Source organism: Tenrec ecaudatus, chromosome 16 (assembly GCF_050624435.1).
Source record: "Tenrec ecaudatus isolate mTenEca1 chromosome 16, mTenEca1.hap1, whole genome shotgun sequence".
In the NCBI taxonomy this organism is placed as follows: Eukaryota; Metazoa; Chordata; class Mammalia; order Afrosoricida; family Tenrecidae; genus Tenrec; species Tenrec ecaudatus.
The window spans coordinates 16,174,891-16,190,450 of record NC_134545.1 but is presented as its reverse complement, the minus strand read 5'-3'; the positions used below and the strand labels follow the sequence as shown (position 1 = coordinate 16,190,450).

At 59.2% G+C, this 15,560-nt stretch overlaps 1 protein-coding gene across 5 annotated transcripts in view; it reads right to left on the bottom strand.

Moving 5' to 3' along the window:
* Positions 1-447: 447 nt before the first annotated feature.
* Positions 448-15,560, bottom strand: part of HECTD4 (HECT domain E3 ubiquitin protein ligase 4) — a 181,802-nt gene continuing 166,689 nt past the window's right edge. For 4 of the 5 annotated variants that reach the window (XM_075534534.1, XM_075534536.1, XM_075534537.1 and 1 more), the window contains exons 62-76: positions 15,289-15,496; positions 11,324-11,547; positions 11,084-11,235; positions 9,751-9,857; positions 8,992-9,115; positions 7,548-7,738; positions 6,825-6,971; positions 6,183-6,302; positions 5,521-5,676; positions 5,262-5,365; positions 4,673-4,894; positions 4,085-4,251; positions 3,406-3,601; positions 2,875-3,097; positions 448-2,581 (exon numbers count right to left, since the gene is read on the bottom strand). In XM_075534534.1, coding sequence (XP_075390649.1) covers positions 2,445-2,581; positions 2,875-3,097; positions 3,406-3,601; positions 4,085-4,251; positions 4,673-4,894; positions 5,262-5,365; positions 5,521-5,676; positions 6,183-6,302; positions 6,825-6,971; positions 7,548-7,738; positions 8,992-9,115; positions 9,751-9,857; positions 11,084-11,235; positions 11,324-11,547; positions 15,289-15,496 — 2,478 coding nt within the window. In that variant the 3' untranslated portion in view covers positions 448-2,444. The remainder of the gene's footprint in view (positions 2,582-2,874; positions 3,098-3,405; positions 3,602-4,084; positions 4,252-4,672; positions 4,895-5,261; positions 5,366-5,520; positions 5,677-6,182; positions 6,303-6,824; positions 6,972-7,547; positions 7,739-8,991; positions 9,116-9,750; positions 9,858-11,083; positions 11,236-11,323; positions 11,548-15,288; positions 15,497-15,560) is intronic. The other variant, XM_075534535.1, reaches the window with a different exon arrangement.

Genomic DNA, 15,560 nt, shown 5'->3' with positions numbered 1-15,560 from the left:
AGGGCGAAGTTAGGAAAACTTCATCCACACAGTTGCATAAACGCACAAGCTCCTGTACCTGGGGGCTCAGAACGATATGCCTGGACCGCACTAGGTTTGGGTCAGGTTTCTTTCATGATGGAGGAGGAGTTGCATGGTACAGACCAGCTGCAGGGGCACCGCTGGGCAGGACTTCGGCGGGGTGTAGCCCTGCCCTTGGGCTTTCTTCTCTGCTCATATTTTCCAGATGAAAGCAGGAAGGACCTGAAAGTGCCCAGTGGGGGGTGGCAGTCTGCGAGGAGAATGGAGGCAGAATCACTTCAAGAGTGCGGAGACCGTAGTCATGAGAAACACTTTAATTCCCAGCCACTTGGGGGCTCTCAAATATCAGAGCCATTCCAAGCACGTCAGCCTTTGAACTTGCTCAGCAAGAGTAGATGATCACACAACGCTGGAGGGAAATCAAAATTAGGTGAAGGTTATTTATTGGTGCGACGCTTTGCCTTGTGGTGAGCCTCCTTTACACAGCAGTGGTGTAAACAGCATCAAATCGAATGAAAAGTTTGTTAAATGCAACCATAAATAATTATAATAAATATACATCAAGTAACTTTACAGCACACGTGTTTTAGGGCCAAAGGTTGGGTTCTGTCTGGACCTCAATGTGCTCTCTGGGACAAGCAGTCACGTTAGCAGCAGGCATCTTACTCACAGCTGTCACCTAATCAAGTGAGGGGCCGACAGAGCGTCCCAAACCTCTCTTGGGGAGGTAGCTGACAGATTTCCAAGTCCGTTCAAGGGATGGGAGGACTGGGGGCGGTACCAAGAATTCAGAGAGAGAGAGGAAACCAGCCACTTCTAATAAACCCAAAGACTTTCTTTCTGCAGAAGAAGGAAACGAAAGGATCCTTGTCAGGATGGGCCCCTCCCACCTGCCCCCGTCCAGGGGGCTGTGGCCTTGGGAGGTAGCCAGCTGACCACCTTCCTTAGGGGGAGGTGGGGCGGGGCGCTGTATCTGGCACTCAACTCTGGACGACTCCTGCATCAAACAGCGGACGCAACAGCACCGATTCAGCCGAGGAAGATCTTTTTCTTGGGCTGGAGATAGCTTCTCTACCATGGTCCTTAATGCATTTCCCAAGAAGTGTGGGGAGTGGAGGTGCTTGCTCCAGACAGCCCAGGGCTGCCACAGGGAGAGGCCATTCCTCCCAGCCCACCTTCCAGCACCACCTCAGCCGACAGCAGGCCCTCCGAGACCCACTGTTCACAATCACGTACAATGAACACAGCAAGGCGAGGCCCAAAACGAGTGTCCGATGAGTTGGCATGTGCTGTTCTGCAACAAGGTACCACTGGACAAGACCAATTTGGGGCACAAATGCACTGGGCAGTGGGCGAGCTCCAGGCAGTCAGCCGTGGCACACACATCAGTGGGTCAGAGAAGCCAGCCCGGGCCTCCACCCACCTCCTGGCCAGATGGCCCAGAGAGGCCCCTTGGGAGTCTCCATCTGGACTGGAAGGGCTGAGCAGTGGCTCGGGGCTCTTCCAAAGGGCATGTGGTCCTTCCTTCTGCATGTTCCCACCCCACCCCCACTCCAGACACTGCAGCAGGGCAGGGCCTGCGCCTAGGATAAGAGTAGGACAGGCTGAGCGCCAGGGCCTTCCTGCTCAGTGTGTCCGAGATCCCCCCGGGGGCCTGGGCTTTTACCACAGCCCCTGGTGCTGGGTGTATGTGGCCTGGCTCCACAAAGAACCTGGGGCCAGGGTCTCCAGTTCGCCCTCATTCGGCACTGCTGGGAAACCCTCACAACCAATGGCCAGAGAGCCCCAGAGCAGGCAGGACTGCCTGCCTGAGGGGTGGCGGGGAGGACGGGGAACCCCGTGGGCTTCTCAGAACAGCTAAGACCGTTCTCAAGCAGGAGGATTCGGCACACAAAGCCCCACCAGTGTGGCTCAGAGGGCTGGCAGACGGCACCACCATTCCAGACCAAAGGATATCTGCCTGGGCAGGGCCTCCTGGAGAAATGCCAGCTTGGGGCGGGCGGGCGGGCCGGGGGCCTTGTTTGTGGAGACACTGCGGTAGAGTGTGCTCTGTCGGGCTGCGCTCACCTCACCACCAGCCTCCTGCTTGGTGGGTCTGTGATGAGGAGCCGCCTGGGCCCCGATGGCAGGAGAACCCAGAAGTGAAGAGCAACTGGCCAGGAAGGTCCAATTAGACACAAACTCTGGGAACTAAACTATCCTACAAACATACCACAAACAGGCAGCAAAAGAACCAACCCATCACGAAACGTATGGATACAAAAGGTTAAGTCTTCCAGGAGGCCCTGGACTGTGGACAAGAGTTGAGAAAAGCAAAAAGGTCTCCGACTTGGGATGCGGGCGCCCCAGAGGGATGTGCCCATGGAGCAGGCTCCAAACCAAACCGCGGAGCTGGTGACAGCCGACCTCTGGCTTCCTCCGGCTCAGCCACTGAGGGGGTCTTCGCGGTAGTGAATGGCACAGCGCAGCTTCTCCAGCATGATGTCCAGGGAGGAGTACTGGGGCAGCTTGATCATGAACATGCAGGTCTCCACGCGGATGTAGCGCGAGTCTGGGGAACCTGCAGAGAGAACAGTGGGTGGGGAGAAGGCCCTGCGGAGACGCACAAGAGCCTTGGGGCCTCTTCCTCTGGAATCTGACCCGGCAGGAGGGAACAAGGACCAGGTCAGAGGACGGGTGGGGGTGGTCATCTGGACCTGCCGGGCCACACTCACTGCGTCAGTGGCCTGGGAGTTATGAAATCTAGTCACGCAGGCGTGCATGCATATTTTGACCCCTGGGCCTGGGTCCACATCTGGAGAGGCTGGCTCCCATAGCCTTTGCCTTGCTCGTTCTGGCCTTGGGTCCCAGTACCTGCTGTGCCGTCTGGAGGGGCGATCTTCATGGGGTACGGGGGCACGTGTGCTGTGTCGGGGCCCCCATCTTTGCAGGGGCAGGTGAACGGGATGCGCTCTTGGTTGCAGGCAAATTTGATGAACTTGCACAGCTCCTCCTGGGAGAACATCTCCAGGGCCCCCCAGAAGAACTCAATGTGCTGGTCCGTCTCCATCAGCCCCACCTGGTACATGGTGTGGGCCTAGGAAAGAGAGGCCTGGGTGGGCACTGCCAGCCTCTGCTGCCCCATCCCCACGCCCCCAAGGCCTGGGTGGCAAGGCCTGGGCAGAGTGATTAACAGGCTGCATGTACGCCCCGAGTAGTGAGGTGACAGTCACAGGGCAGTACAGCCATGCATCTGCCCAGAAGCAGTGGGTCTTGGCAGGAACGGGCTTTTCTTGGGAGCTGGCAGGCCATGAGGCCCTGGTCCAGTGACCTCTCAATTGCTGTGCGCCGGGACCAGCACAGCACCCAGGCGGGGCTGTGCATCCACAGGTCAGGCAGCCTTACCTTTAGGAACTCGAGGTTGATGTATGGGAGGCCACAGGTGCGCAGCTCCATCTCCCGGGGGCTGAGCGTGGTGAGCAGCTGCAGGGGGATGATGGTACCCAGGCCCGCGCGCACGGCCGTTACACATTCCACATTCTGCAGCTCGCGCAGCCGCAGGCTCCGGATGGCAGCCGCGTAGATGTCCTTGTTCTCCCACCTGTTGGGGAAGCCGGTGAGCAGACGCAGGCCATGCGGGACAGGGCCTCCCTCTTGGCTTTCAGCTCTCAGTGCCCATGGGCTTCTGAATGGTTCATCTTCCAGCCTCTGAGCCAGGATTTTCCAGATGCAGGAATCAGCTAGAGCAGTGGTTCTCAACCTTCCTAATGCCGTGAGCCTTTCTTTCATATAGCTCCTCATGGGGTGGTGACTCCCCAACCATAACATTATTTTTGTTGCTACTTCATCACTGTCCATTTGCTACTGTGATGAATCAGGTGACCCCTGTGAAAGGGTCGTTTGACATCCCCCCCTCACCAAAGGGGTCGAGACCTGGAGATTGAGAACCGCTGAGCTAGAGAAACCCCATGGTCTCCTGGCGCCCACACTGCTCACCCTCCTGGTTCTCTTTGGGGAGACGCGCCTCCCTTACAGCCCTGACCCCCGGCTGCTGCCCACGGTGTGGGCTCTGCGGTGCACTCACGCCACGGGGATGTGCCGGCCGCGGCTGCACAGCTCCACCTCCTCGCCCGTCATGGTCAGGTAGGTGAAGCGGCAGCAGGGCCTGTTGGGGCCTTCGGGGCTCTCAGAGGCCAGGTGCTGGGAGGCGATCTCAGCGCACAGGGCCTCCAGCTCCGTCTCATCGTTAATCTGGGAGGAGAGACAGGAGGCTCACCGCCAGCCAGCTCCCCAGGGGGGCAGACTCAGACCTTGGGGCTGTCACAGGCTGAGCGCATGTAGGCGCAAGCTGAGCGGGGAGGCCAGGCTGTGTGGAAGGGCTGCCGGTTGGTGCGTGGGCTCCTGTCTGTGTGTCCATAGCAGCCCAGGGAGAGGAGGGGCAGCCCCTTCTAGGCTCTCCCTGAGGGCCAGTGATAGAGGAGACACACTGGAGCTGCGCCCCCACCACGTCCACTCCCTCCAGGCAGGAACTGCCACCTCTGCCTGATGCCCCGTGTCCCCATAAATGAGCCTCCGTGTCACTTGTCAGAGGACCAGCCGGGTCTCCCATGGCAGGGGCCTGTGCAGACAGCAGACCCCAGGACACCACCCCTCACACGTGCCTCTCACTTACACTTTCAAATTTCTTGACATAATTGTAGGTGAGGATGTCTGCTTCCTTCAGGTCAAGGTCAGGGTGCAGGGGCTCTCCCACTAGTGTCTTCCAGAAGGAGGGGAGAAGGTCCAGGGGGAGGGGGACGTCTGCGCGAATGGCAATGCCCAGCAGCTGCCCCAGGAAGTGCAGCAGCTGCTCCTCACCATAGGAGACGGGGCCAGGGGTCAGGATGTACTTGCCCTGGGGGCGACAGGACAGGGGGGGGTGGGGTGTGTGGAGGGGGCAGGGGGCAGGATGTACTTGCCCTGGTGGTGACAGGACAGGAGGGGGGTGGGGGTGTGCATGTGTGGAGGGGCCAGGGGTCAGGATGTACTTGCCCTGGGGGGTGACAGGACGGGGGTGCGTGTGCATGTGTGGAGGGGGCAGGGGTCAGGATGTACTTGCCCTGGGGGCGACAGGACAGGGGGTGGGTGCCTGTGTGAAGGGGGCAGGGATGAGGCACTAAGGGTAGAGCCCGCCTGCTTAGGAGGATAACTGGCCTCGCCACGAGGGCCCAGGCCAGCCCACCGGCCCAGCTACTCCTCCCCCGGCCCAGGCAGGGGCTCACCTTGTTCTTACTGACAGCTGAGCTGGGGCACAGCAGAAGCAGGGATAGCGTGGAGCTCTGCAGCTCTTTGCACACCTGCCACAGGAAATGGCGGAAGGAGCCACCTGCAGGACCGAAGGAAATGCGTATAGCTCCCAGGCCCCCCTCAGCTGCCCTGCCCAGGCGGTGGGAGGGGGCTTCTCGGAGCTGGGGGGGGCGGGGGTGTGTGGCTTCATGGGGGTTAGGGTAACGGGGAGGAAGCCAGGGCCGAGCTGCTCACTGGTGCCGTGCACCTCCTCCCCGGTGAAGCGCATGTTGAAGGAGTAGGTGGGGTCGCCGCCGCTGGCCAGCTGGACACACAGCTGGGAGGAGGGCACCGAGGCCAGCTGCCTAGCCGCTTGGCAGAAATAAGAGTTTTCAGATGCTCGGATTTCCCCTGTAGAGAGAGAGAGGGAAAGAGAGGCTGACGACGCCCTCCAGGTGGCACTCCTCTGCCCAACACAGGACAGCCTCCCCCTGCTGGGCGGACCCTCCCCCTGCTGGGCGGATGCTCTCTGGACCTTGCAGGCCCTGCCTTTCAGCAGCCCCCTCGCTGTTTCTGGGACAGATATCTTAGGATGGCCCATGTCCTGGCATACAAGATTCCCTGCTATTCCTGTCCACCCTGGGCAGGTCCTCCTGACCAACCACCCAAAGTCCCCTGCCTACCTACACCCACTTGCTCTCTCCTCCCCTCAGTGCCTGTCCCGAGGCTGTGGCAGAGTCCTGCTGCACATGGCTGATGGAGTAAAGTCACATGTGCAGCCTCCCATGCAGATGGGTGTGGCCAAGGCTAAGGTGGGGCCAGGCGAGCGTAGAGGAGGGGCAATCCCTGCCTGTCCCCTGCTGCCTCCAGGCGCCAGTGGAGTTGGCAGCCACACGCCAGCGGCAGCGCGTGCCTACCTCCCACGATCTCCAGGGGGTCCAAGGTGATCTCGGGCGCTGCGTGGTCGGCAGTCCTCTGCACGGTGGCATTGAGCACCCGGTTCATCACCGTCACCTTCGTGTCATAAAAGATCAGCCCTAAAGAGAGGGTACAATGGGAGGCGCTGGGTGGCTGGTGGTCCCCGCCCAGCCCTTTCAGTCTCCCAGGCCCAGGGGGAGCCCCCGGGGGGAATCAAACCCTGGGACGGAAAGGGAAGCATGTTGCTGCCCTTTCTCAAACAGCCAAAAATAAAACCCACCAAAGTGTACCGCCGGCAATGGCTAAACAGTGACGGGCACTCTGGGCCGGGCTGATGCACAGGGCTGGCAGAGAAAGTGGAGTCACCGAGCACGGTGTGGAATAGGGCAACCAGATCACATGGCCGTGAGTCCATGGGTCTGGGAATGGGGAAGTCTAGAAAGCCGACGCTCAGCTGTGGTCACAGCCGCGGCGGGGGTGGGGTGGGAGCAGAGCACCCAAGGGGTCTCCTTGTTCAAAGGGAGCCCATGCTGAAGAACTTGCATCACTTTGAGGCTGGCGGCCCTACTACTGGTCCAGGGGGAGATGCTCCTCAGTGGGAGCACAGGGCGGGGGCGAGGGCAGGAGGGGGTTGCGCTGACCTTTGGCCTCCTTGAGCAGGGCGGCGATGCTGTGGGTGAGCACAGGCGTCTGGCGCAGCTCCACCAGGGGCAGGAAGAAGGTCTCCAGCGTGGTGTTGAGGGACTGGAGCAGGGCGAAGCGCAGGCGCAGGCTTTCAATGGGCACGTCTGTGGGCACGGGGGCAGGTTGGCCATGGCACCGGGGGTCCCTGTCCCTGGGGAGCACCACCAGGAGTCCCCCCAGGTGGGCTTCAGTCCTGAGCTTCTCACCACAGGTGGCACAAGGGCAGCCAGGAGCGATAACTGCCCAGCCTCACAGCCAGGCCACCCAGGAGCCGCAGGCACAGAACCCCAGCCCGGGTGCTCTGCTAGAACATCCGGAGCGCCAGGGCCGGGTTTGTGTGTCCCGTCCCCGATTGTGAGGGTGAGCACAGTTGTTGCCTTGTGCTGAGGACACCCCTCTAACTTGCTCTTGCTGCTGCCCAGGGAGCTGGTGGCCTGTGGACAGTGGGGTGGGGTGATGGGGTCCTGTTTGTGGCCACCATCACTACTGTTCAGACCTCCCCACTCTTTCCAGCCCCTCTCTCTCCACTCCTGGCCCAGGGCAGCTGTGCCAAGGCCTTGCCATGTGGCTGCCTCCCTGGTATGAGGCCCGTCCATGCAGCCTTGTGCCACCCTGGGGGACATCCCACTGGCTGGCTGACAGTGGAATCCCCGAAGAGCACATCCCCTATGGCCACTTACTCAGGAGACAGGCCACTCTGGGGTCAGCGGAGTCGGCGGGGTCCAGGTACACCTCGTGGGGGTGGAGCCGGGCGGGGGTGATGGCGAGGTGGCGGCACAGCCGGTTGATGTACTGCACAAGTGCCACGTCCATCTCCAGGGTCCACTTCCTGGAGGCCTTCTGAGCGTGCCGGACGTCGATGCAGGCACACCTGGGGAGAGGCAGGGAGGGCTGAGTGTGCTGGGCTTTGCGGGGCCACGGGCCTCCTTCCGGAGCACCGGCTTAGCCTGGCATCTCCAAGTGAACACGTGAATGGGGGCCACGCACTCGGGGAGCAGGTTGGCTTCCGGGGACAGGCTGTCTGGTGCTGCCCTGCAGGCTCCTGTGGGAACTCTGAGACACAGTCAGCACACGAAGCAAACAGCTAGGCCTCCGTGCACAGCCTCGGTTTCTCCACCTCAAAACCAGAGACGGCTCTGGGGGGGAGGCATGGCCGCTGCTCTGCCCAGTGTCATCAGCCACGGACACACCAATCCCAGTTCCAGGGATCTGCCCGACGCATAGCATCGGACACAGCCGCAGAGAGTTACACTCCCCTCGGTCATGGGCAGCCGGCCAGTGGCCTCATGAAAGGATTTAATATCACGTGACAGGGAAAATGGGGGAAGCTGAGTACAGACAGGTGTCTGGTCTGGTTTCCCTTCTGTGGTCCTGTAAACACGGGTCTCCAGAGACCACGTGCCTGGGGGACAATGGAGCTACTACCCGGTTACAGCCGGCGTCCCTGGGCCCAGAGTCACAGGGCGGCCCCGGCTGGGTCTGCACAGACTGGGAGAGCCCGCTAGGCGTGCAAGTCACCATTCCTCCAGTGGGAGGCTGCACTGGGTCCCCCCCCACTCGAGGTCATCTCGATCCTACCAAGATGGCGCTCTGAGCGAGGCCTCAGCCTCTGGACGAACGGGGCCTCCTGGGGAGGTCAGTCCTCACGAGCCCCTCTTGTCTGACAGCACGGGAAGGTGCCATCCAGGACACATGTCCAACGTACTCTCTTTCCACTTACAATACAGCCTCGACCTTCCAACCCCAACCCCACACTCAAAGCCCTCCACCGGCTTCTAGACCACAGTTCTTAGAGTGTGCTCCGCCCCCCACGGAGCCAAGGCCATGGGACTGTGAACCCTCGTCCACTGTGGCAGCGCCGGGCACAGATCATCTCTCAGTGCTGACGCCGGGTATCGAAAAGGCCCGTGCTGCCCGCGTCCCGCTGCGGCGGCCGAGGCGCTGGGAGCCTGGTCCCGAGCCCGCAGGGTGGCTGTCTCGCTTGGATAGCATTGCGCCTGCTTGACGTCTGCTGCCTTTTTCTCACGAAGAGGGAGAAACTAACTCAGGAGGCTTGAGGGATGCGCTGGACAGAATGGCCCCCGGGAAGTCCTGGGCCTGCTGGTGGAGCGGCCACCCTCTTACCTCTCAAAGTGAAGATCGTAGCCACAGGACAGGATGGCCCTCCAGACGCTACGGATGTCTTGCTTGGCGCGGTCAATGACAAATTTGTGAAAGCCGTCCAAGGTCAGGTACTTCTCCTCGGGGACTGGGGGCAAAGCGAACATGGGGGCATGCGGAGCCGGGGGAGGGCCGGGCACAAGTCAGCCTCACGACACAGCACGCTGGGCTCCAGCCTCTCTCGGCCAGGGTCGAGGTCACATAGGGCCCGCTGGCTCCCCTGACCTCCAGGGCCCCCATTGCCTGCCCACACCTAATCCCCTAGACTCTGCAGGGGCTCCAAGACCCCAGCCTCGCACGGTCAGCCGGACCACCCGGGGCGTGGCCGTGTTCCTACAGTCCCGTCCTCTGTGTGTGCGCACGCGCTACCATGAGTGGTGTTTAATGTCCCCAAGGAGAAGGCCTGATCCTTACTGCTCACCACAATCATCTAGGCTTCACCTTGGGTGTGTGGAGACTTTGGAGCTGTTGTTTTAGCTACAGACGTTCCTGGCCATGCAAGATGGCCTTTCACTGGTGTTGGTAAGTGACTGGCGCTGGCCGGCCATAGTTCCCAGGGGGCTGAAGTACAGCCCGCTCTGAACCACAGACAACCCAAGGGGGTGCAGCGTTGGGAGGGGCCAGTCAGGCAGGAGCGGCAGTGGAGGCCTCGTCCCAGAGTGGACTGTCCGTCCCCAGGGGGAGCGGGCCCGGACCCTGCCTCCCACCAGACTGCTCACTCACCTTCCTGCTTTTTGGTGGGCGACTTTTCCGGGTCCTTTTCATCCGGCTTGTTCTTCTCCGGGGACTTGGGCTTCACGGTCGGCTTCTTCTCACTTAAGGCGGTCCTGCTGTAGACCAAACCACGGGGCTCTGAGTTCGGCACGCCCACACCCTTCCCCTCCTCCTCCAGAGGGAGCACCGGGAGCCCGCCCATGGGCATGCTCCTCACTGAGGAGCCGGGCTGGGTACCAGGTTGCCTTTCCTCAGACCAAGGGCCATTTACTGTGCCAATTCGGAAGACAAACAGATGTTGAAGTTTCTCCAGCCTTCTCGCTGCATACTTAGGGCTTGTGTTGTCTGTCCCAGGAGGCAGCTGCTGGCCAGATACACTACGTGCTTCAGCTTTAATGCCGTCAAACGGGAAGTACATTTCCTCAGGGCCACTGGGCACATTTCAAGGGCCCAGTAGCCACGTGTAGCTTGCTGCTGCCATCGTGAGCATGCAGAGCCAGCCCATTTCCAGGCTCACAGCCAGTTCTATGAGCAGCGCGGCTTGAAAAACACCCTGCACAGAGGCCTGTTCTTCCCATCTTTCAGCAGTAGTCTAGAGTCCTACGCGGTGACATCTGGCTATCAGAGTGTCTCAGAGTCCAGGGTCCCCGAGCTTCCGCCAACAGAAAGTTCCACGAACTAAACCTCGGGCTCACCAAGTACAATGTTGTGTAGCTACAGGTGGAAACAAGGTGCCGTGCTGGTGCCGAGGTCAAATGCTCGCCGAACGGCCAGCACCCGAGGCTCCTGAGATGCTCTCTAGGATCCGTCTCTCCCCACCCCCAACCCGGGGCTCGCGTATCGTACAGTGTCACCCTGGGAGGCACGTGACAACAACAGTCTTCTGCCCTATCCCGGGGACAGGAGAGGATCCCAGGAGTTTGAAAACATACAGGTGTAGGAAGCACGCATCGGCTCATACACAGAGCAAAATGCTGGAAAGTTACAGAAGAAACCAGCACCACTGGCTCTCGGCCGGGCACTGGGTGGGAGCGGGAGGGGGCCCTTCACTGCATCTGCCACGGAGCTGTGCCCCACGGACACTCCCGGAGTGAGAGTTACAGCATGCACATTCAGCTGTAACAAGCAAAGCCCGCCAACGTCCACCGAGCTCTTTTCAAAACACACGGAAGCGTTTTCTGATCTTGTCCACAATAACTGCATTGTTTATGTGGTCAAAAGAACTTATAAACACACCCGAGAAAAAGAGAATGCGGGCCAGCTTACTGCTCCTATCAAGACTGCTCACAGGCTGAGCCAGCGCCTCCCAGGGGTGGAAGGCCAGGCTGGCAGCTGCCCCCACCTGACGCTGTTGAGCACGGCCTTGTCCTTGGCGGGCGGCTTGGAGATGGGCCGCTTGGTGCTGACCACCTTCACGGGGTGCTGCTCCTTGCCCGCCTTGCCGAACTTGCTCTTGTCCGACTTGGGCTTCGGCACACCGTACTTCCTCAGGATCTGTGGGGCACACGCAGACGGAGGGGTCTCAGGCTGGCTGGCAGGGCAGCAGGCTCGGCGAGGAGCAGTGGGCAGGAGCGGCACCTACCTGGGTGAGCTGGTCCTCCAGCACCTTTTTGGGTGGCCGGACGTTGGTGAAGAAGACGTGGAGAAGGTTGCCGGGTGTCTGGGAGTTGATCTGCTCTTTGCTGAGGTAAATGTCAGAGACTTTGATGGGCTTCGCTGGCGTCAGGCTCAGCATCTGCTCCGAGTGGGCACAGCTCTTAAATATTTCCGTCAGAACCTCTCTGGCCCCGGGCACCAGCTTCTCGCCTACGGCAGAGGGGAAGGAGGCACAAGACGAAACTGCCATGAGCACCAGATGTCAGGAAAAGCCTGCAAAGGGGGTTTTTCATAAATACAAAATGTCTTCTTGGCAAATCATCTACAAACATACAATTCAGTCGTTGAGTCATATCAAGAACAGCTGCATTGTGATTGCCACGACCAGTTTTAGAGCATCTTCAGTCTTGCACTCATCGTTATTAGCTCCCTGGTCCGCCCCCCCACCCCCTAAGGAACCATTAATCCAGTTGCTCCCTCGGTAGATTGCCCTGCCCTGCGTCTCCTGTACAGGAAAAACACGCCGCATCCTATTTTTATCGACATGCCCACACTTTGCAGTATGTGCATTCACATCAGTTGTGTTGCTCAATCCCATCGGGTGAGGTTCTACGATCGTCGATGCTCTCAGCTCCCCTTTACCCAGAAGAACATTTTAAAAAGAAAACCTCACAACAATAGCAAAGTCAAACAGAAAAACCTCAATGGAAAAGAAAGCAGACCATACAGACAAGCAGGACAAATTTAAAATGAGTCAAAAGGAGATCGAACAAGGTGCTACATTTCAGCCCCACTGCATCTGCACTCTGTGTGACAGCCGGGTGCTCGCACCCTGGTCCCTGGTCAGGGGGTTCACCAGAGGCTTAATCCACGTGTATGGCCCCTTCACTTTTTAAGCCCAAATAACTTTAGAATGGGTCAAAAGGAGATCAGGTGACAGGATAGGTTATCTTAACCTAACTACCTCTACTCTCACTGAGGCCAATGCTAAGTAACAAAGCCTGGTAACAAGGCCACTCCCATCCTCCAACTATGGTCCCAGGGGCTTCGCCAGGGGTTCTGTGTGTGGACGCTGCAAGCAGATTCAGGCTTCCACTGTCATCCGCAGCGCCGTCTGCAAGCCAGGAGTTCACAACTTAAAGTGTGACACCATTCCCTCCTTCAGATTTGGATGGCATTTTTGCAATTCTTGGGTCCCACAGGCTGGTGTGCTTCTTCCATGTGGACCTCGTTGAATATGCATTTTCTTTTTAATTGACATGCAATCCACGGCACAGACCATGGGCCATTCTGAAGTGGAGAGTTCAGCGGCACTGAGTGCACTCACAAGGCTGTACAATCGCCACCTCTGCATAGTTCCAGAACATTCTCACCCCCCAAGGGAAGTCTGTACTCATTAGGCAGCTGTTCCTCATGACTAGCAGACATTCAGTAGCGAGGTCAAAACCTAGGTTGCCCCTTTGGGCACACGCCTGGTCCATTCCCAGGCTTCCTTGCAGTAAGCTATGCCCATGTGCTCCCCGGTGGGGTGCGGGGAGGAGCTTCAGGAGCACGTGACTCTTGTCGCAGTCTCTGAACTCCCACCACATGCCCATTCCCTGCACGAGCCGGCGGGGGAAGAGGCCACAGGACTGCCCTGTGAGTCACTGCCAACAGGATTCCCTGGAGTGCCATCCTGCTGTGCATAAAACCCTTCTGAGAAGCAGGAGGAGGGATCTCATTACCAGCAAGTCAAGAGTGGAGTGCGTCCCCCGGGCCCGAGATCCCTGTGCAGTGAACCTCGGGGATCCGGATGACAGCTATGCCACCAGTGGAGCAGCAGTGGAACCAGGCGCCAGAGCACGGAGCAGAGTGCTGGACTCACCCACCCAGGGAGTGAGTAGGCAGAGTGCTTTTATGCAGGAGGCTGGCTCGTGGAGTGGGGAGCCTCTGGGCACTTAATTGGGGGAGTTGGACTTGCTGCCCCATGGAAGTGGAGTCCAGGGGAGTGCCTCTGGGCACTTGCTTCCGGGAGCTGGGTTTGCTGACCCGCAGAGCTGGAGCTGAATGCCTTTGGCTTGAGGCTTACAGTGGGGCAGCATGCCCCTTTGGGCACTTATTGGCACACCAGAGGCTTTGTACCATGTCCTGGCCAACAACTACTCTGAGCGTTTCTCACTGACAGGACAACTTGTTAACGGCCGTCACAAATCCTTTAATCTTGAATTGGCTGTGAGTTTCTGCCTTGCACTTACTAAGTAAGCAGTAAAACTTCAGGCCTTACAGAGCAGTGGAGTCAAGCCACATCAGAGCCGGTGCTCTGCTCCTCACACAGCCAGCCCCTCTCCTGTGGCAAAGCAGCGACGACCCCTGGGACGGGCGTCCCCGAGATGGAGTCACTGCCCTGTTGGCTGTCCTATGGCAGCAGCTCACCATGTTGGGGTTCGGTGGCCCCACAGGAGAGAAGGCTAGGTGGCCAGCAAGCTTTCCTCTGTGGGGACTAGGGGTTCAGCTCCTGACTATTTGAGACTCTGCTCCAGAGCTGGCGCCGTGAGCTGGCCCAGGGATGCTTTCTAAACAGCAAGAATGCTGGCTACTGGTCTGAGAAAAAAATAACCAACTGGTCTTTTTGCCCCCAAACAGTTGTTCTAGAGAGAGGCCTGAGTAATGCAGGGTTAAGGGGCTGGCTGCAGACTGAAGGCTTGTGGTTCAAACCTCCCAACTGCGCTGAAGCTCTGAGGGAGAACGTGGGGTGGCTGTCTGCCTGTGGAGAGCCACATTCTCAGAGACCCAAGGGAGCAGCTGTGCTCTGGCCTGTGAGGTCACTAGCGGGTGGAATCGCTGCTGGCTTGGTGTGTAAGCTCCTGAAGGCACCGCTAACACCCTCTAGAGGGGCCGATGCATGGTTCCCATCCATCCCATCGCCCTCCTGCCCTTTCCCCTCAGCCGGCTCTGTGGCACTGCCTCTCCTGGGCCATGGCACAGCAGGGCCAAAGACCAGGTCAGGCACAGAGGACAAAGGACTGCAGGATGCACACCCTTACCAGGGGGAGCCTTGTAAGCGTCCACCTCCAGCAAGGTGGGTGCAGTGTGATCACCCTGCTATTACTCCCTGGAAGCAGAAAATCCCTGTGCTTTCCGCCAAGATCTACAGAACTAGACGGTGTCCAGCACCGCAGCTACCAGAGCCTTCTGGGGGACCACAGTAGGAGGTCCTGCACAGAGGGAGGAAACAGCATAAAAGTCAACCCTGAAAAGGATGCGCTGACTGGTCACACGGAGACTGATGGAACCCAAGATGATGGCCCTGATCCACCCCGTGAGCCGGGACCTGGACTCCCTCCCAGCTCGGTGGGAAACAGACCTGGGTGAACAGAAACCCAGGAGGCACGGACGGACTTCTCCGAGCAGCCCACCACGCTTCTCCGAGAGGAGGGGAGGGCATCATAGACACAGGAAGGGCGGGGCGAGGAGGGCACATGGAAGCGGAAGCCGCACAAATGGAGTAAAAGTCAAGTAGTGTGCGGACTGGTGAACGGAAAGCCAGTCTGTTGGGCAAACTCTCGCCCACACCACAGTGAACAGTTTGGGGGAAGAGAGATGGAAAACAAGGACTTTGGAAGGAGTCCCCAAAAATCAGGTTGTGAGAGGAGGCGCAAGCGGTCCTCTAGTGCTCCACAGCGCCAGCAGCAGTGTGCTCAGACCCTGCTCTTGGTGAGCACTGACACCCCAGTCCCAGCGGGGTACAGGTGGAGCAGAGCCATTCTTGGGGGTCATGGGAGCTTGTGGGAAGAAGGCAAGCTGGGGCTGGGGCTGCTCCCCAGCCAGCCAGCTGGGAGAGGGCGGGAACCTACTCCCTACGCCATGGGGGGTGGGGTGGGCACGCTGTCGGGGGCAGTGGCCGCCTGACTCCATGTCCCTAACACCACCAAACTCGTTTTCAAAATCGCCTCTCTACAATCTGCGACCTACCTTTAATTGACTTATCATTGAAATAATCCTCGAGCCCCGGGCTTCCCTGCGTGTCAAACAGACTCTGATTGACCACAGACACCGTCAGGATCTCCTCCGTGGACATTTCCATCAGCTCGTCCTCGCCGTCCAAACTCGACAAGCCAATCAAGTCGTTGTTGTTGAACAGGCTTGCGCGGATCTTCTCAATTTTGGCCCGGGACCGTATCTGCGTGAAAAAAGAGAAGGCTCAGGATTGAAACAGGGCACCCAGGCTTTGTGTCCTCCCTGCC